This window comes from Eumetopias jubatus, unplaced genomic scaffold (genome assembly GCF_037043125.1).
Source record: "Eumetopias jubatus isolate StellerSeaLion01/CBP00866 unplaced genomic scaffold, mEumJub1_p1.0 scaffold_2, whole genome shotgun sequence".
Lineage (NCBI taxonomy): Eukaryota > Metazoa > Chordata > Mammalia > Carnivora > Otariidae > Eumetopias > Eumetopias jubatus.
The window spans coordinates 7,649,827-7,671,029 of record NW_028274808.1 but is presented as its reverse complement, the minus strand read 5'-3'; the positions used below and the strand labels follow the sequence as shown (position 1 = coordinate 7,671,029).

At 41.4% G+C, this 21,203-nt stretch overlaps 1 protein-coding gene across 2 annotated transcripts in view; it reads left to right on the top strand.

Moving 5' to 3' along the window:
- Nucleotides 1–19,960, top strand: part of LOC114206146 (uncharacterized) — a 36,469-nt gene extending 16,509 nt beyond the window's left edge. The window contains exons 1-6 of one of the 2 annotated variants that reach the window (XM_028099777.2): nt 2,059–2,129; nt 12,425–14,655; nt 16,485–16,611; nt 17,319–17,414; nt 17,919–18,010; nt 18,488–19,960. In XM_028099777.2, coding sequence (XP_027955578.1) covers nt 14,644–14,655; nt 16,485–16,611; nt 17,319–17,414; nt 17,919–18,010; nt 18,488–19,138 — 978 coding nt within the window. In that variant the 5' untranslated portion in view covers nt 2,059–2,129; nt 12,425–14,643 and the 3' untranslated portion in view covers nt 19,139–19,960. Of the gene's footprint in view, nt 1–1,494; nt 1,778–2,058; nt 2,130–12,424; nt 14,656–16,484; nt 16,612–17,318; nt 17,415–17,918; nt 18,011–18,487 lie in introns of those variants that run through there. The other variant, XM_028099776.2, reaches the window with a different exon arrangement.
- The last annotated feature ends 1,243 nt before the right edge of the window (nt 19,961–21,203 follow it).

Genomic DNA, 21,203 nt, shown 5'->3' with positions numbered 1-21,203 from the left:
TTGCTTTGACTGCTTTCTTGTAGTGCGAGTCCTTTTTTGTCCTCAGCACAGGCTCTGTGTCACTAGTTAAATTATTGCTGATTCATCTGTGTGTTACACTTACACGCAAATCTTCTCTAAATCCATCTCTTGTGATAGTTGAGGAAGAGTTCACTTGGTTCTAAGATTACCGGTCACAGTTGGTTCCCCTGAAGATTTTGTAGGCGTTCTTCATGATCACATTTTATTCACCGAATATCATCTCATATCTCACTTGAGCATTTATAACGATCCTCCAATCATTCATCTTTGATTTACAGCCTCTTTGGGGGGCACTCTTATTTTGTATTGCTTTATATACGTTTATCCAAACTGTGTTTTCCACAAACTCACAAATTTATTTTTGTACGTTTTAGTACTTCTTTACTGAATTCATGAAATTATTTTTTGTCATATCATGTCCTTTGTAATCTTTAGCAGTAACATGAATTTTATAGGGCTTGTTTTTCACAGCTTTCAATGTTTTTTACTTAATCCTTTTCTCTTTTGCTCATTTTAAGCCTGTCAGCAACATTAATGAGTGACTTTTCAGCAGCGTCTCTTTTCCCTTCTTGTACCTCCCAATGTGGTCTCTTAAATGGCTTTTATTTTATTTTTGGAAGTTTTGGAGCTTTGCCAAGTCATTTTTCCTTCTTCCTTTGTAATCTCTTTCATCCTTATAATTCTGCTTTGACGTCCTCTCTTTAAGGTTTTTAATGATTTGTTGTTTATCCATTACTAAAATTATTGGATGATTTTTAAATGCTTTGCTCCAAGGCAAAGGATTCTTTGAATATTAATACTCAGTTACGTTTGCACTCCTACCTCTTCCTTTTTATAATAGTTACTGTGCTATTTTTTTTTCCATGCATTTTCATTGAGTTGAATTCACCTTAAACCCCATGAATTCATGTTTGTAGTTTGCAGAGAAATACATGCAGGGTCATGCTATAGCAGCACCTCTTCCTGACTCAAAATGATGGCTGTTTAACACCGGACATTTGGAAAGTTTGTGGGACCTAGGTGGCATTTTCCATAATCTAAGAAATACCAGCTCCTGAGAAGCTGCTTTTTATTTACGGTTTTGATCCACTCATGACCTTCTTTGATGCCTACCACTTGGAAACATGGACAAAACACAGTGATACCTAGGTAAAGTCTTCCTTAACTCATAGGACTTTCCTGTTTTATATGTGTAGGGATTCCCTGGATATCCCTATATTTCCTTTGAAGAAAAATTCTAAAGGTTAAACATAACTTTACATTTCAATCTAAATTTGCCTCGAAGGCAAAACCTAACATAATCCCATGGCCGGTGCGATACTAGTTTCCCTAGATTTTCCTTCTGCTTGGATTCTCCCATATGTTCTGGATAACTCAGTTGGTAAACCATATTTACAGAATATGGTGTCCTGGATATTGGCTACCTTTCCCCAGTTATCAGATCCCTGTATTAATATATGGTTTCTCTTTCAGATCTGAATCAAAGCTCTGTCCTCTCCACTGAGAGGCTCATAGGGAAATAAGAGGATACAGTGCCCAGAATCCAGCTGTCACCTCTGCAGACATTTAAACAACTCTCCAGTTCCTCAGACCCCGCAGCTCACCCAAGAAGGCAAAAGATTTTGATTTCTTCATCACAGTACATGTATACAGTGGGCAGAGAGCAAAGCTTGGTAATCACCTTGGCACTGCCTGGCTCTGTGATGCTGAGGACATTCTCATTTCTGTGCATTACAGAAGAGATTCAGATTTCCAGGTATGGACCAATGTCCAGGGGAGGGGTGTTCTCACTATTCTGAAGGGCAAGTATCTCAAAGCTCAGGGAAGAGGCAGGTGTCAGAGGGGTATAGAGCCATACGGCCTAGTCCAAGTGCCCTAAAAGAAAAAATACTGGAATAAGGGCTGAGGGCACAGTTGGAGCAGGTATCCACCCACTTTCTGGCCTTGTAGCCATGGAGGAGGACAGCAAGGGGCCAGAGGTAAAACTGTGGGCTCTCATCAGCTTTGGAGATGAATGTCAGTTTTCTTCCTCTGCAGAGTTTGTAAGCTTTGGAAGATGCTAGTTGAGCATTCTGCACTATGGAGACATGTACCTGACACCTTACAGGGTATGTATGTATGGACTCTTATTTGGGAAAGTGCTTGAGGGTATCTGCTTTATATGGATGGCATTTCTTACACAGAACCCATCCTCGCCTTCTCAAAGGGTATATATATTGTGGCTCAGTGGAGCTTTGACATTGTTCAGGAGCCCTGAACGTTAATCATTCCACTCTGATTCAACTTGAAGGCAGCTGATTTTAGTCCTTTGATCATCAGAATGTTTGGCTGTTGCAGGTAAGGCTTCTCTTCTGGCGACACATGGGATCAGGGTTCCTGTCATTGAGTGTGGGATGCTACTGAGCTGAGGCATAAATGGTTCTGAAATCATTCCAGCTTTAATTAAGGAAGTTGGGAAGAAGTGCCTCCATCTGACTAAACTGTAGTTGCATGTTACATACTTGAGGAAACTCCCAGTCACCAAAACTCCCCCAATTCCTGACAAATCTGGAACTACACAACTCTAAAATTTCAAAGTCCTGGATCTTTGAGGAAAGTGACTACTCTTCACTACTCTTAACAACAGAACCTTGGCTTGGACGCTGTTCCTGCCTTCAGTGACAGGTGGTGACCTTGTCCAGCTGAAGGCTCTGCATTTCCTGGAAATGGTAAACATTTCCTTAAGTGTCAGATAAGGGGCTCATGATGGCCCTCTCTGAAGTTGATGGATTCCAGAACCTAAAACTCCTTCTCAGATGAATTTCTACGGGCAGCAGTAGTAGCATCTTCAGAAGCTTTAGAAACTCAGAACGAGAGTGAATGGTCTCACAAACCAAGTATAGTCTCAACTAGAAAGGATGGATTTACTGCAGCCGTTGGAGCTAAATACTCCTCCCACAGCTGAAGACTTCCCCTCTACCCCTCGCATCTTCTTTGTGTGCCTAAAATGCCCAGACCCCAAACCCCCAGGTTCCTGGAAGTCCATGCCCCATGTCAGGAGAGAGGGTACCAAGGCTCTTCTGCAGAAAGTTCTCCACTCTCTAGTTCCCTTCAGTCCCAGCCCGAACCCATCCATCGAAGGGTGGAAGTGAAGACACAATATGACTCAGTTCCGCTTCTCACCACCCTCACTTACACACCCTGCATCCTTTTTTATCCTTTCCCTTCCTGCCCAATGGTTATCCCTCTGGGGTTCCTATTTTTCACAGGCATTTGAAACCATGAGAAGACCTAACTCATCGTAAACTGTGGTCAGGGAACAGGCTTTTGAGCCAGATAAATATGAGCCAGTAGTTCAACCAATTGCTTTCTGGGTTTTGTCAGGTCACGTGACTCCTGTATAAGTTGGTTTCCTAAAAGGAAAAGTGAGGATGATAATGGCAAACCTGTAGGGTCTTCTGAATAAATGGCAAGACTGTAAGTGAATACCTGTCACCCAATATGTCATCAATTTGGATCAATACTGGCAGATAGCTTCTTAGCCCATCTATGAGTTATCCGTAGACTTTGTACAGAGCAGGGCTGGGAGATGTAACTAAGTTCAAGAGAATCCTTAGGCTTACAGCCTTGGAATGGACACCTCTGCTGGATTGGGAGTTCTGGGTTAGGGAGGAAATTGCTAATGGAGGCGAGAAACCACATTCTGTGGATCTGTTGGAAAGGGAATCCTACAGGGTAGTGGCCTCTGGCACTTGTGCAGGAGGTAACTGACTCTCTGAAACAAAGTCTTGATTTATAGCAATTGCTGATTTCCTTGTATACTGTGGCAGAATTCAAGCTAACAGGGGCTTACCATCCAGTTTACAAAACTCCTGAATATTTTATAAGCAACTCTTGGGAGCCAGTACGTGCCAAGTCAAACGTAACTACCAGAGGCATTGAAGGGACTGTATTTAAAAAATTAGTAACTCTCCTTTGTTGCCCCAGGGTAGGAGTACAGTGGTGGAGCTGAGAAAGGGCAGTCTCACTGGGATCCTCCGGCTTCCCTTTCGAGGAAGCCAATTAGGGTAGCTCCTTCTGCCTCTGACTCGGTGACCTCTTGAGTGGACCCAGCTTTTTATAGTTGGGCGATCAACCCACTCCCTTCTGAAAGCAGCCCCGTCACAGCGGCTCCGTTTGCTTGAGAAGGGCTGAACTACAAAGCTCTTGTGTGCTGCTCAAGATCTCAGTGGTAGTGAATGCAGTTCCATGATTCTGCACAGTCAGGACCCAAGGGAAAACCCTGGTTGTGAATGACTTTCTTGCTGCAGTATTAGCATCATTCCTCTTTAGAGTTAGGTGCATCCAGCAGTGATTCAGTCTTGATGGCGTTCTGGGATACGGCCAAGGCAGAGGCCTCAAGGCAGATATCCAAAGTTGAAGTGGTCCAGCCTCTTCAACCCTTACGCGTTTCTGTAAGAAGATATTTTATCCTCAGTCACTAGGTGTGGAGGATGTAGGCTTTTTTGGACATATTCTATGTTCCACAGCTTGGTGACTGGAAATTTCCCTAATACATAATGAAGGTGCTTGGGGATGGGTGGATGGTAGTCCAAATCAGACTTCTATTTTAACGGTAAGTGAACGCTGTGGTCAGTTTAAATTCAGAAAAGAGAGGTTCCTGGATGGCTGGTCAAAGGAAGAATGATCCAGCTATTTCTGTCCTTAGTTACAAGTTATTTCTCTCAACAGCAGGAGGAAAATATCCTAAACCCAGACAGTGCCATTACCTAATCTCAAACAAAGAAAAGATGGACTCCAGTCCCATGCCAGAGCAGAAAGGGAATTTTTATACACTCCAAACTCCAGGACCTTTGAAAAGGAGGAACTGTCAGAGGGAAATGTGACACAAGTCCCAAATATGAAAAGAGCTTACTGGGACACTTGACCACTTCAAAGCCTTTACAGTGCTGGCTTGGAAGCAGTTGCCTGGAAGTGAGGAGTTGAACGGACAGCTGACATTTCTTGGATAGTTGGCTTCTCTTTGCCTCCATTTACTCCATCTGTGAAGTAACAATTGTACGAGGACCTCACTCTCATTTAAGTCCAAAGCTGCTGATTCTGTGGGACTTCCCCAAGGATGACATTCAGCACCATTTTTTACTGTCACGTGTCTGACACATGCTCTATGGCACCTTTGACACAGTTCCCTCATAATAACATGAGTCATAACATGTTAGTTATTTTGAGGCTGATTTAGAACATTTAAATTTCACAGAATTTTGCCTGGTGTCCCTTAAAGCTCCAGTTAAGATTTATTTATTGATAAGCTTCCCAAGGCATCAAATAAAGGTCAGTTGCCTCAGAATTTTTATTCAGTAAAGTGTATGTAGGTTGATGAGAAATATAATAAATAATTGATCTAGTAATCAACAGATTGATCCAAGTGACTTGAATTATCTGGAATATGTGAGGGTGGTTGCTCTTGATCTTAATACAATAAATCTTTTTGAACTCTTAAGGTATTACTGTAGCAGTAATATTGCCACGGTGACTTTTATTTATTGAAAATAAGATAACTGCAAGAACAAAATTCACATCGGGCGCCTGGGTGGCTCAGATGGTTAAGCGTCTGCCTTCAGCTCAGGTCATGATCCCGGGGTCCTGGGATCGAGTCCTGCGTCGGGCTCCCTGTTCCTTGGGAGCCTGCTTCTCCCTCTGCCTCTCTCTCTTTCTCTCTCTGTCTTTCATGAATAAATAAATAAAATCTTTAAAAAAAAAAAAAAGAACAAAATTCACATCCACCTGATCTAACCAAGGAAATTTGCTTTTCATAGAAATAACAGCCACAAAGAACAGTATATCGATTTGTGTTTTTAAAACAATTTTACTAAAACCAGATTTAAAAGTTATAGTTTTATTGAGCTCTCTAGAGAATGTTCAAGCATTTATATTTACTTGTGTATAGAAAATGCTTTCTGGATGAAAAGTCATCACTGTGTAATAATAAATCCTTACTTAAATATTTCTGAATCTAAAAACAAAGCCCATAAACTTCCATGGTAAAACATTCAGGAGAATTTGCTCATGTTTATCCAGCCTTCCCTCTACAGCTATCCCAGACAGAACTGCACCATCATATGTACAGGGCAGCTCCACAGATGATGGGGATAGGAATCTCCAGTTACACTGTAGTAGGAAGGGGACTGTCTGCGCACATGGACGGCAGAGAGTTCATCAGCCTGGCAGCAGCTCTAGGACAGCTCTGTAGATCCCAGGAAGACCTCTGACCGTAAGTCCATTCAGGTATTTCCTATAGAGGTTGACACTTAAATCAGTTTGCAAACCAAACCCAAGTCCACTGAATTGGAGGAGGGGAAAAGAAAACCTCACAAATTCTCAAAAGAGGGCCTGTCACCAGCTCAGAGGCAGGCTAGTCTGCTAGGAGGCAAGAGCCCTGGATCCTGAGCCTGCACTCTGGAGGCCTTCATTGTTAAACTGCTGGGGTTGTAGCAGAGAAAGTAGTTCCATCCCTTTGGGTTTCAGTTAGAAGGGGAAAGTGTTGCTTCTGGTAGAAGGGTGAGCAAGAACAGTGCCACCAGAGCACTAAGGTCTGGCCCTGCATTGATCTATCTAAAACAAAGGGCTTTGTTAGATGGTAAATTACTGCTTTTTTTACATTCACTGAATCTCTCCGTATCCCCATACAATGTAAGGGGGCTCGAGTACAGTGATGAGCCAAGACAGCTGTTACCCTTGCTCCGCTAAGTTGACACAGCTCAGAGTAGCAGACAGGCTAGCCGTTGCAGGGAGGTGTCCTAAGTGCCCTCCTGGGAAAATGGGGAGGTTTGGCACCCACATTAGACTAAATGTTCAGGGAAGGTGATCATATCCTTCAAAGGGGATATGATATGTAAACAGATCTTAAAGAGTAAGGCAGTTCAAGAATGCCAAGTTGGGGGTGGGAGGGAGGTTCTAGTAAAAGGGCTAAAGCCAGCTGGCACGTGGCCCATGAACGAGGCAGACATAAGGCTTATGATGATTTCAGTGCAACCAGGAATGAGTGAGTGAGTATGAGGTGGTGGATCTGGCCATGTCTGATGGGAACCTGAGCCCATATTAAGAATGTCTTTAGCTTATAAGCCACTCTATCACATTTTTCAGGGTTCCACTCCACATCACAGTCCCTGGTGTGCTTGTCAAAAATGCGGACTCCTGGTGTCCATCCCAGACTGAAAGGAAGGACTGCTCGGGCGTCTTTCTCATTTCCTCGTTCTCCAGGGGATTCTCAGCCTCTGAGGACTGTGATTGGTGTGAGTCAGGGTCCCCTAAGTTTGGTGCTGATGTTAGGCTACCGTCAAGTCTTCCTCACTATTGCACTATGGCTATTTTATGTTTTAAATGGTGCCCAAGATTGTATCATGGGATTATCAGCACTTTTAGTAGAGAATATAAGGTAACTTTTGTGTGTTTTTGTTATTTTTTATTTATTTTTAGAGATTTTATTTATTTGACAGAGAGACAGCGAGAGAGGGAACACAAGCAGGGGGAGTGGGAGAGGGAGAAGCAGGCTTCCCGCGGAGCAGGGAGCCCGACGCGGGGCTCGATCCCAGGACCCTGGGACCAGGACCTGAGCCGAAGGCAGACGCTTAACAACTGAGCCACCCAGGCGCCCTGTTTTTGTTTTTTATACTGCTTCCTCTGTGTTAACAGTTCACTGTTCTTTACTGGATTATATTTCTACGGGAGATCCATCCATCCAAAAGACTATGAAAGACACACTTGTAAGACAACAGATGGGAAAACATGGGCTCCGGTGGCTGTGGAGAGCGGTTCACAGATACGTCCCAAATCCTCTGAGCCGTTGTACTTCTGCCTACTTAGCTGCAGTTTGCCTTTACTGGCCCAGATATAAGTAATTAACAGCAGTGACTCAAGTGTGAAAACGACACTCATTAAAATACATTTTTGCCTCTCTACAGTCCTAGGAAGGAGTCAGGGCCATCAATCAGTTTGTGCATCACCTAGCATATAGGGGAGCCTGGCTGGGGCCCCAGCAGGCTGAGACCAGAGCCTTGGCCCTTGACCTCTGAACCATGTGGCTTCAGGAGCACCTGGTTCAACATTCTTTTGGCCTTAGTGCACAGCATTTGATGATGGTGATGGTGGCAGTGATGATAACAAGGATGCCAATGACAATTCTTTCTAAATCAAATGCTTGTATTTAAGATGTAGACTGAATGATTTCTCTTCAAAAATAATTTGTTCCTTTATCTCTAGATCTCAGTGTACCTTAAGATATGTCCTAATTCTTTGAAACTTTTCAAAAACAAAGCACATCCTATTTATAGGAAAACCAATAATGAAGCTACATAATTTATTCTAGGAAGCCCCAATATTGTGGAAGCTTGTAGGGTTTTGCAGTCCTTAGGCATCAATCAGCTAAATCTGATGAAGAGACCTGAATTGTTTTTCTATTTCTTGGGAGCAAATGTACACACTCTAGATACCTGAGTATATATTTTAAGCATAAATGTTTCTATTTATTTGGCGTCACCATGATGCTCAGAGTCTGAGAGTTGTCAGATTACAAGTCCTCTTAAAAATAGCAGGAGGGGTGCCTGATGGCTCAGTTAAGCAACTGACTCCTGGTTTCAGCTCAGGTCATGAGATCAAGCCATGCCTTGGGCTCTGTGCTTAGCTTGGAGTCCACTTGGGACTCACTTTCCCCCTGCCCCCCCCCCCTGCTCGCTCACTTTCAAATAAATAAATAAAATCTAATAGCAGGATAGAGCTCTTGCTTTAGCTTTTCTCCAGTGTTTCCCATAACAACCGAAGTCCACCAAATGGTGAGGCCTCTGGGAAAAAGAGATGAAGGTTGCTTTTGAGACCTTTAGAAGGATGAAGAATTAAAGGATATAATCTATTGGTGAAACAGACAACTAGATCAATGAAACACAATAGGGAGCGCAGAAGAGCACACAAGTACCGTCAACTGATACTTGACCAAGGGGCAAAAATAATACAATAAAAATATTTTCAACAATGAGGGGGCAGGTAACAACTGGAAATCCATATATAAAACAAAACTGAGTCTAGACACAGGCGTTATACTCCTAAAAAATTAACTCAAAGCACACAACAGATCTAAACATATCAAACTCCTAAAACACAGGGGAAAAAAAATCTAGGTGACCTTGAGTTTGACAATGACTTTATAATATGAAAGAAGTAACTGATAAGCGAACTGGATTAAAATTAAAAATTTCTTCTTTGTGAAAAACACTGTCAAGAAAATGAGAAGACAAGCCACAAGCTGGGAGAAAATACTTGCAAAACACACATGTGATAAAGGACTTATTCACAATATATAAAATATTTTAAAAATCAACAATAAGAAAATGACCAACTCCATTAAAAAATGGGCAAAAGATCTGAACAGCCACCTTACCAAAGAAGATACAGATAGAAAACAAATATATGAAAATACACTCAACATCATATGTCATCAGGGAAATGCATGATAAAAAAAAAAATGAGATACTCTATGTGCCATTGGATTGGGGAAAATCCAAAATACTGAGACCGCCAAATGCTGTTATGGATATAGAGCACCAGGAACTCTAATTCATTGCTGGTAGGAATGCAAACTGTACAGCCACTTTGGAAGACAGTTGGGAAGTTTTTTACAAAATTAAACCTACTCTTACCATGTGATCCAGCAGTCATGCTTCTTGCTATTTATCCAAATGAGCTGGAATACATACGTCCACACAAAAACCTGCACGTGAACGTAGCAACTTTATTCATAATTGCCAAAACTTGGAACCAACCAAAATGTCCTTCCAGGGGTGATGAATAAATAAACCGTGGTATATCCAAACACTAGAATATTATTCAGTGGTAAAAAGAAATGAGCTATCAAGCCTGTGAAAACACATGGAGGTGCCTTAAATGCCTAAGTAAAAGAAGCCAATCTGAAAAGTACATACTGTGTGATCCCAACTATATGACATTCTGGAAAAGGTGAAACTATGAAGGCAGTAAAACAATCGAGCAGGGATGAATAGGCAGAGCACAGCGGATTTTTAGAGCAGTGAAAATACTCTTGATGATGCTGGAACGGTGGATACCTGTCATTACACATTTCTGAAAACCAACAGAAGGTACAGCACCAAGAGTGAACAGTAATGTAAACTAAGGCTTGGGGTGATAATGATGTATCAGTGTAGGTTCATCCGTTGTAACAAATGTACCACTCTGGTGTGGGATACTGATAGTGGGGGAGGCCATTCTTTTGTGGGGACAGGAGGTATATAGGAACTGTATTTTCTGCTCAGTTTGTGATGAACCTAAAACAACTCTAAAAAGTATCATTAGAGAAAAAGAAGGGGCATCATGTGTTTTCCTTAATTGTATCTATATGATTTACCTAATTAGAAAAGATTTTGTTAGAAAGTCCTGCCTCAGTTAGGTTTATATTGACTGGCATCCAGATAGACCAGGGTGTGTCTTTTGATTTATGCCACTGATGAGGTTATCAACTGCTTAAAAAGATAAATCACCTTCACAAAAGGGTGATTGATCTAGAGTGAGAAAGAAACTCTGAGGTCCTTTGTGTGGTGGTTGCATCCTCAGAGTTGGCTTCATTAGCTTTTCCATCTATTTGGGTTTGGGTAAGTACTGGATAGAATTTTTACCAGGAAAGAAGACTCCTATATTTCAGGGAGGAAGTTATAATCAGAAAGTGGTGGTTTATCCGACTGCAGGCACTTGGGGGCAGGTTTCCTTACCATGGACATAGAATTTCTCTCTGTTATCACTCAGATGTAATGGTCACAGGGAAACTTGCCTAACTCCACCATATATAGGTAGATTTTTCTGCATTTAGAACTTTGAGAGAACAGCATAAATAAATATAAAACAAATTCCATGAGTGACATAAAAGAATAGTGGTTCTATTTGAAAATGTCAAGGCAGAGGGCAAGGGAAACACTTTGGTTGTAGTTTAATGAAAGTATCTCTGTGTAATGGAGATTTAAACTGAAACTGGAGTACAAGGAGTATGGGGTGGGAAGTTTGTGGATGGGGGTGGAAATGAAGAATTATAATAGTGTCCAGGTTAGAAATAATAGCGGTGTGTTTGTTCATTTGGTAAAGGTATTTAAAATGTCAATACCCGGGGCGCCTGGGTGGCTCAGTCGTTAAGCGTCTGCCTTCAGCTTGGGTCATGGTCCCAGGGTCCTGAGATCGAGTTCTGCTTTGGGCTTCCTGCTTCTCCCTCTCCCTCTGCCCCTGCTTGTGTTCCTGCTCTTGCTCGCTCTCTCGTCAAATAAATAAAATTTTAAAATAAATAAATAAAATAAAATGTCAATACTCAGATGTAGCCAGCCATTAACTAAGATTCAGACAAAGGAGTAATTTCTGTATTTGGAGGGATGGAGTTATTGTCTCCAGAAATACTTCATTTTAGGTGTAAGTTTGCAAGCAGAGATGATCACTCAGAAATGGGAATCCAGAAAAGAAATTGGTCACTTTCAATTTAGAGACAGCAATAGAAAAAACTGGAACAACTGAAGAAATGCGTGAGCCTGCCAGGACATGGTATAAAAGGAGAACAGGCTCTCACATTGTCTTGAGACATTCCAAGAGAATTGAGGAATTCTTTACAGAGGACATGGGAGAAGGACTGAGTATAGAGGGGAAGAAGCTCTGAAAAGGAAGTCAAGGTTTAACTCCTCTTCGTTTCCATGTAAGAATTTATTTATGGAGAGACAATCAGTGATGTTAACAATGTATATTTATAAACTAATCAGTGGTGGCCTTTTTAAGTCAAAGGGAGAGGAGGATGTGAGCAAAGGACAGCTGCATTTCCAGTTTGATTTTGAAGGGAGGTTAGAAGGGCAGGAACTGGAGAGAAAATAGGTTCAGAGGAAATTTTTGCTTCAAGTTACAAGAGATATAATGAACTTAAATGATGGGGGAATTGATTGTAGAGAGATGGACAGGTTTTTGGGAAAGGAGATTTAATTTATAAACAATAATATAGTTCTCAAAAAAACAGGAGAGAAAGGAATTCAGTTGGGAGACTTTGGACTTAGAGGTAGCACAACTTTTTTTTTTTTTTTAAAGATTTTATTTATTTATTTGAGAGAGAGAGAATGAGAGATAGAGAGCACGAGAGGGAAAAGGGTCAGAGGGAGAAGCAGACTCCCTGCTGAGCAGGGAGCCCGATGCGGGACTCGATCCCGGGACTCCAGGATCATGACCTGAGCCGAAGGCAGTCGCTTAACCAACTGAGCCACGCAGGCGCCCCGAGGTAGCACAACTTTTATTTGATGGGAGAAAAGGAATAGCCAATGGATGCGAATGTGGGAATATTTGTAGAGATTATGATGAGAAACTGAGTTAGTGTGTCACCTTATGTAATTCATCTCTGTTATAGACTGAATTTTGTGTTTCCAAAAGTCAAATGTTGAAGTCCCAACCCTCAGAGTGTATTTGGAGATTGGGCCTTAAAACTGGCAATTGAGGTAAGATGAGGCATTAGGGTGGGCCCTAATCCCGTTTGAGTGGTGTCTTTGCGAGAAGAGAGAATCAGGGCCCAGACACGTGCAGAGGGATGGCCTTGTGGAGACAGGGAGAATGGCCGTCTACAAGCTAAGCGGGGAGGCCTTAGAAGAAACCAACCGTAGCAACATCTTTCATATCCAGTGGCCAGAATTGTGAGAAAATACATTTCTGTTGTTTAAGCCCCTCAGTGAGTGGTACTCTGTTACAGCAACCTTGGCAAACTAACACAGTATGTATAGTGGGGAATAATCTTACCTCTTGAAAGGTGAGAATGTGTAGCATCAAAAGGCATGGGTAAGATTTGAAATATTTATGGGAGCATGGAAGAATGATTTAGAGTTGCCAGACACATTCGAAAACCCCTAGGAGTAGTAGTTCTGTTTTTAGACCAGGTTCAACTTATTAGCCATGTGTGTCAGATGCAGTCACAGGAAAGGCAGGTACATGGAGTCACCTGCTGTTGAGGTCTTGATGGGGAAATGTGGTTAATAGTCCAGGGAACATAGAAAGCGCTGGTCCTGATAAGTGCCTGTTGAAATGAGTCAGTGTGGATTAAAGTGGGTAGGAAAAATGAAAAGGGAGAAAGCCAGATGTTTGAGAAGTGGTCAGTACACGGAGGTTCCCATGTACGGAGAACTGGATATGGGGTGTAATTTCTGTGAAGAAGTAAGGAGAAGTTGTAATAACAGTAGGGCTTCTGATTAAGTCAGAAGTGATGTGATATTCCAGGTAAAACCTAGGTGTGGTGGGTAATCCTTACGGAGTTTGAGCGCAGGAGAGAGGCAGAGCAAAAATAAAATACAGACAGGTTATTTCCTAGCTGTGTAACTTTGTTACATTATTTAAGTTTTTTGAACCTCTCTGTTCATTTCACTTGTTAAACTGGTAAAGAAAATCACCAGGTTTCTTGTGAGGATGAAATAAACGAATACATGTAAATATCGAAGTAGAGTCACATTTGATACAAATTTCTTTTTTTTTTTTCCTTTTTCTTGACCTCAGGTACAAATGGGTGAGTTAATCCTACTCTTGTTCATGACACATTATCATCATTTTCCCATAAAATACATTTAATTATTGGTATTTTAAGGGAGAATTTACAGTTTATACATGCTTTCTCACTGTGTGTCTCACACACATTTGTGTGTATGTATGTAAATGTCCATATACATATATATACGTGTGTGTGTGTGTAATAATGCAGGCATAGTGCAGCTCATGAAGATTAACATAGAACAGGATTTCAAGGACTTCAGTTTTACCACTGTACTAAAATAATCAGGTAGAGCAACTAGATTTCCTCCCAAACCACAGCTATTCTGTATTATCTGGACGTCCTTGGAAGAGAGGATTGGGACAGTAAATGACAGGAACAGTATGGCTCATAAATTCCTCCTTTCTGATGCAGGGGATTTTTCAGGAACAGACTTGCAGAATGAGTGCCACTGATCCCTCCAAATGGAATAAGTCCTTGAATTGATGAACCCTATCATAAAGTAGACTTTTTAGTTTTTTGGCGATCCAAATCCATGGGCAACAGATCTAAAAGTTAGAGTTGAGGGAGAGCAGGAAGAGAGTGTGGCTCCAGAAGGCCGCCATGGATGCTTGGGGAACCACTGCTTGAGTATGAGAATAATGAAATCTGAGCAATTCCAGTGTTTACCTACAGATGGAAACAAAAATCGATGGGAGGCCTGAATCCAGGATCTCTAGGCTTTGGAATCAGGGAGGGAATTAAATAACTCTGGATGCTGTGGGCTGATTAACCTATACAACTCAGTACTTTCAATGTTGTTATTCATGAAATCTCTGTATGTTTTTTATTAGCAACTGTAGTCCTAGTCTTCTTTTGACCATGGGAGATGAAGCGAGTCCTCTGCTTTTCTTGTAGACTGCACTGCATGTTTGTTGGTTAGGCTGGGGGTCACACCCAGGTAAGGTTTGGGGCTTCGTGACCGGTGAGACTGGAAATTGTGCACAGGACGGGAGTCTCATGGCTTCTTTCTCCATCCTCAGCTTTGCCTGCTTAGTGCTTGGGCTGTCTGTGAGTGAAAACCCAGAGAAAGGAACCTGGCAACTGAGTTATTGACAATGCAGCCACTGGTGAGTAGGGAAGCCTCTTTGCTGAAATAACAGCCTCGTGCCATCAGATGGGCGAGTTTTTCCTTTTGGCCTGAATGTTCAAGTGCAGTCAGGAAGTCCTCAGGGATCTGGGCTCTGGTGAGATTTCCCCAGAACTCTGGGATGGTTATGATGAGTCAGAAACTCCTCAATAACTAGTAACCTTCCTAATATCACACTAGTTTATCCCAGCCTCCAGAGAAGAAAGAAGTTTGTTTTCTCTAACTCTGTCCATATCCTCATTGGGAAGTAATTCACTCATTAATCATGGTATTGGCTCTAAGGATCCTTTCATAAAGGGTTGTGGTGAAGAGATGAGCAAGGAGAAGAATACTGTGGTCCGACAGGGAGGCCTTCCCAGGAGCCCAGGGTTTCAGGTGCTGGGTGGGGGCTGCGGAGTGTTGAAGGGAGTACACGAGAAGGTGAGGCCACAGAAGGCACGAGGGATCCCTCATATTGTCCCAGTTTTAAAATTTTGAGAGGATATATTTGCACTTTTGGAAACTTCTTATCATTCTTGCCCCCAGTCACATATTTTACCTTTCTGTAATTAGCGTATAGGGAGTATTAAGTCCGTAATTGTGGCTGTATATTCAGGAGAAGGGTATATAGTAGAGTAAAATTTAAGATCCTGCAGAAACTTTTTAAGAACTACATAAAGCAAAACGAGTCAAGAGGCTTCTGTTCTCCTTTAGTAGGGGGACAAGACAGGTGATCACTGGTGTCTAAGGCCCAGAGAAAATGAGGAGTCCTCGTAACACGGGAGCGGTCAGGCTGGGACCCTTCAGTAGAGCTGTCTCAGAGGTTCCGGGCTGAGTCTTCTCTTCGGACCTCACAGCTTATTATGAACACCTGAGCCTGCAGAGTTGACAAGACTACACTGTGTATACTGAGTTCTGTATGAAACGTGTTCCTTTCTGAAGAATGTTAGAGACGGTTTCAAGGTTCTTGAATATTTTAATGAGTAATAGATGAATGGCTTGTATTTAATACGTGTTTACTTAGGAAGAACTTCATGCATTAGTTCATTGGGTCTTTCAGTCTCCTAATAGGTTATTAAAGGTTCATCTTATGGGAAGAGCGTCATGGTTTAAAAGTGGCAAGTCATGGTTAGTGTTTGCCTTACAACGAGTCTGTAAAGTTACTTGAAGTTAATCAGAAAGTGAGGTGTAGTTATGAATTTTCAGGTGCCAATTTTTTTTCTCTTTAAATTTTGTTACGTTAATCACCATACATTACATCATTAGGTTTTGATGTAGTGTTCCATGATTCATTGTTTGTGCGTAACACCCAGTGCTCCACGCAGAACGTGCCCTCTTTAGTACCCATCCCCCCACCCCCCTCCCCTCTAGAACCCTCAGTTTGTTTTTCAGTTTTATAATCCTATGTCTGAAATTATAATTACCAGTTTTTGGTTTAGACTGTGTTTATTTTTGTAAATAGGCTCCACACCCAACATGGGACCTGAACTGATGACTCAGAGATCAAGAGTTGCAAACTCTACTGACTGATCCAGCCAGGCACCCCCATAATTATCAGTTAAGAAAAAAAAAAAACCCAGGTTATATCACACTTCATGTGATATTCCCTTATAATAAAGTTTTATTAATTCAGACTGTATCTCTGTAACGTATCTGAAAGGCAGATGGCAGTTCAGCACCGAGAATGAACTGACAGGAACCCCAGACTCAGTTTGATCTTTCTACACACCCAGCTCCTCCATCCTCTTCCTCAGTGCTGTCATCTCAACTCCCACTCTGGATGTCAGTAGGGAATGCTCTGTCTAAAACAGAATATCCGTGATGTTTTAGGAGTCAGTGACATTTGAAGATGTAGTTGTAGACTTCACCAAGGAAGAGTGGGCCCTGCTGGACATATCCCAGCGAAAGCTGTTCAGGGATGTCATGCTGGAAAATATACGTCATCTGCTCTCCCTGGGTGAGTCTGCCAACGCATATACATACATAGATGGGTGGGTAGGAGGTTAGTCAATCAACAAGTATCTGGAACAGCTTCTGCGTACCTGCATACCCACTCCACTCTCTACCCTGAATCTTTCATAGACCTTACTTGAAAGTAGTTTCTTTATATTTTACTACATCTAGTTTGTCACCCCCCTAGAATATAATTTTGACCACCATTTAATGTCTTTGTTGCTAGTCAGTCTCTAACTCCCAGAGCAGAACTGGGAAGTCAATATTTCTGAATGCATAAACAAACTGATTAAACATTTTCTAAATAGTTATTCTGCTGTAGTCACTATGTCAAGGGTTGAAGCTAGACTGGTGACAAAAATAGAACTATTTTTGATTATTCTTGCCGAGTTTATTTGGTGTCTTTTGAAAGTAATATTCAACCCACTGTGGAGACATTTAATTTCTCCATTTCTGAAAAGACTGAAGATTCTGCATTCTGTCTTTGAATTTGGGCATGGATCAGCATCCAGAGGTCTTCACTATTTTGGACACACATTTGGATTTCAGTGTTTTTTCCATTCAAGTTGTTGCTTGGACTGGACTTCAGTGTTCTCCTTATTCTTCCTCAGTAGCCTGTCCTGGACTTGATGATGATAATTAGCTTTTGAGAAGGAGAGGACTTTTATTAGTGCAGAATTCAAAATCCATGTACCTTTTTTCAATGAACAGGATATCAGCATTGCAAATCAGATGTGATTTTCCCGTTGGAGCAAGGAGAAGAGCTGTGGAGAGAAGGAACTGGATTTCTCCAAGGCCAGAGTCCAGGTGAGCAGCAGGGACCTGTGCTTCAGTATGAGGAGGTGCCTACTCAGTAGTATGTTCTTGGAAATACCAACTGAAGATTTTGTCAAGTGAGTGATATTTTCTAAAATGTAGAGGAAGGACAGTAAAGCAAAATTCTTCAGATGTTGTCATTATTCCTTCCATGTGTCGATCACAATTTATGTTTCCTCTTGCCAGTGTCTTTTTTGGCTTTAGGGGAAGCATATTCATGTACTTAACGAAGTTAAACTTTCATGCTGTAACTCCTGCCCTAATATTGCCCTTTGAAGGTTTCCCTTCTCTTTCCCTATTACCTTCATTATAATTTTTTCATAATTCAGTCCTGAAAATCTTTGTGAATTAGTATTCCTAGAGTATTCCTTCATTTGACATATTTGCTCCATCGAAGTGCCAGTTTTTGAAACATACTCACATGGGCCTTGGTGCTTTTCAACATTTTCATTCCCCTGCTGCCATTCTAAATATTTGGTCTTGTTTTGTTTTCAGTTATTTTAGGCAGGGAAAGTGCCCTTAAAGAACAAGAATTGATAGCCACACAACATATCGGCAGGAAGGACACATCTACAGTCATGCCAGTGGTAAGTTTCATGGGTAGTAACCCTGGTCATCCAAATGAAAGACCTAGAAATAGGGTGTTAGTAATTGAGCACAATAGCTTAATTCATATTAAGTTGGGATTAAGCTTTGAGCATCAAGTTTTGGATAGTTTGAATTTAGTGAAGAAATTAATCTCAGGCCCAAAACCATAACCTGAGATCTTAAAAAAAAAAAAAAAAAGACAACTGCATAAACACTGACTGTATGCCTAGTCTTTGAAACATATTGAAGTCTTCTAAATTAATCTATAAGTAATCTATAAGCTCTGTAGTTGGGATGCTACAAAAGAGAAAATCTTTATGCAGGGGAGTAACAAACACATCATGTGTATGCAAGTAATACTAGCAAGATTTTAATTGGAGACTCACTGAATGATTAGTTTAGGATTCCTGTGTAGCAAAATGAATGTATGGATAGGTAGGCCAAGCTTTAACAACCTTTCATCTCTTTCCCAAAAGCAGAAATCTCATACTCCAGAGGATCCCTTTGAATATAATGGTTTGGAAGAAGATTTCACTCATACCTTCATGTTGACTCAGCATTTGTTAACTCACACAGAAAAGACACCTTATATCAGTCAACAGTGTCCAAAATCCCTTAGTGACCAGTCGTACCTTAATCAACATAAGCAAATTCACACTAGAGGTAAATCATGTGAGTGCCATCTGTGTGGAAAAGCCTTTAGTAATTGCTCGAGCCTTAGGAGACACGAGATGACTCACACTGGAGAGAAACCATATGAATGCCATATCTGTGGGAATGCCTTTATTCAAAGCTCTGACCTTAGAAAACACAATCTAACTCACACTGGAGAGAAACCATATGAATGTCATTTATGTGGGAAAGCCTTCAGTCAGTCCTCCAACCTCAGACAGCACGAGAGAACGCACACTGGAGAGCAGCCATATGAATGTCATCTATGTGGGAAAGCCTTCAGTAAATGCTCTGCCCTTCGACGACACGAGAGAACTCACACTGGAGAAAAACCATACGAATGTCATCTTTGTGGGAAATCCTTCAGTCAGTGTTCTGCTCTTAGACGACACGAGGGAACGCACAATGGAGAGAAAATTATGAATGCCTTCAGTAAATATTCTGACCTTAGATAACAGGATATTAAAAATGTAACGAATGTGGGCGAGACTTCAACCATAGCTTTAATATTTAAACACACCAGAGGACTTGAACACTGAAGAAACTGTAATCAATGTAGAAGATCCTTTAGTCATTCTTACTCATTTGACGTCCACAAACTTACATGGAAGAAGTCCCTACATGTGACATCTACGCAGCAAAACCATAGCAGACATGAGAGAACTCACTCTGTGAACATAAGGAATGGAGAGGCTTCAGCAACAGCTCTCAACTTTAAACACATTATCGGGCCTGCACAGGGGAAAGCCCCTAGGTCTGTAATCACTGTGAACAGTATGCACATGGTGCACACGAGAAGACTCAGTGAAGTCTAAAAGAACACTAACACAAGATTAAGAGGATCAATGCTCTTGAGGAATAACAATTCATATTGCAGTGAAAAATCATGAGAAGCCCTTTGTTCATAGAGAAGCATTTAGGGCACATGTGAGGATTCAGACTGTACACATCACTCAGTGTCGGTGATCACGTATTTCTCAGCCAGCAGTAAAGTTCTTACATGAGATGGCAGTCGTGAAATCACAGTGGAGAGAACTTCAGGCAGATTTTGTATCAGGAAACTAAGTCTAGGGTAAAACCTCTAAAATTAGAGCCTTTAACACAGTGTAGCCAATAATTCAGGATTTTGAGAAAAATAACTACTCATGGGGAAAATGTGGCATATAAATGCAAAAAAAGTGATCCATGCATATTGAATACAGAATTTTGTAAGAGATACTTTTTCAATACATTATTTCCTGTAAATATTAAACAATAAACCCTGTTGCTGAAAAATCTCATGTTGTTGAGGTTCTAGTTTTCTCTATGCAGTCGTAAACACATGGGTTTGAGCCTGCACTCCTTGGTATGTGGGTTAGAGACTCAACAAGACTCCCCTTTCTCCAAAAGCTACTTCCACACAGATCAGCTCCACTCGCTCCAACTTCCCACCATCAGCTGGTGGCATAACAGGGACCTTCACCCCAGTTGATAGGTTACTCATTGTGCTATGAGCCTGGCCTAGTAGGACCATAAGCACAGTATCCAGACCAAGAACATTCCTTGGAGTTTTTCCATGAAGCTTCCGTGGGGCAGGAGCTCATCCGATGACCACATCTTACATCTTACTCAAGTCCTGAATTATGCGCCTTCCGTTCCCCAACCAGAGCCACTGCTATGCACCCCCACAGCAGTCCTGCAAAGAAAACTCTAAAACAATAAAATCCCCTAACCTATCAGACAACACATAAACCCTTAAAATTAATGTATTCTCCAAACAAAATGAAAGTTCTCACAAAGGCAGTCTCCCTGGCTTTGGTCCCAGGGCTTGGAAATGGATTGCCCTTCAACAAACCCCAATACTGGACCCAAACCTCAAGGGGAGATGTTCTCTAGAGACAACCCAGCTGATTTGTTCTCTTTCCAAGCTGACACAATCCCAGAATCATAGCCTGAGACCGATTAAATGATCACATCTCTGGGTGGAACTGATACATCATTTTTTAAAAATATCCACTAGTGATTCTACTGTGTAGCCAGGGTGAGTCAAGTCACATGTGAGGACAATGAGCAATCAATATCCAGCATCTTGGCACCCTGGCTGGAGAGGCAGGGTCTGTGATCAGGCGGGGACACAGGGAGGTGTGACCAAGGGTTGAAGGGAGCAAATGAGTGATTAGAAGTTCAGACCCTGGGGACAAACATGGGTTCTAATTTCCACTATTACAGCCAGTGAGATTTCATTACTGAACCTTTCTGTGACTCATTTTCCTCAATTCTAAAGTGGAAGTATGCTTAGTGCCTTCATCTTAAGAGTTGATGTGAAGACTTAAAATAAAAAAGGTGTGAAGACTGAAGACTAATGAGTTGGTACTGCATAAACCCCAAGTTATTACATGTAATAGGTACTTGGTGTTTGCAAATGATATTTTACAAATTAATTTGCAATGCGAATATACCACTCTGCCTTATTTTTATATTGAAATATTTCATAATCATTCTTAAAAATATAATCAGGATGTATTATATTTGATCTGCTTA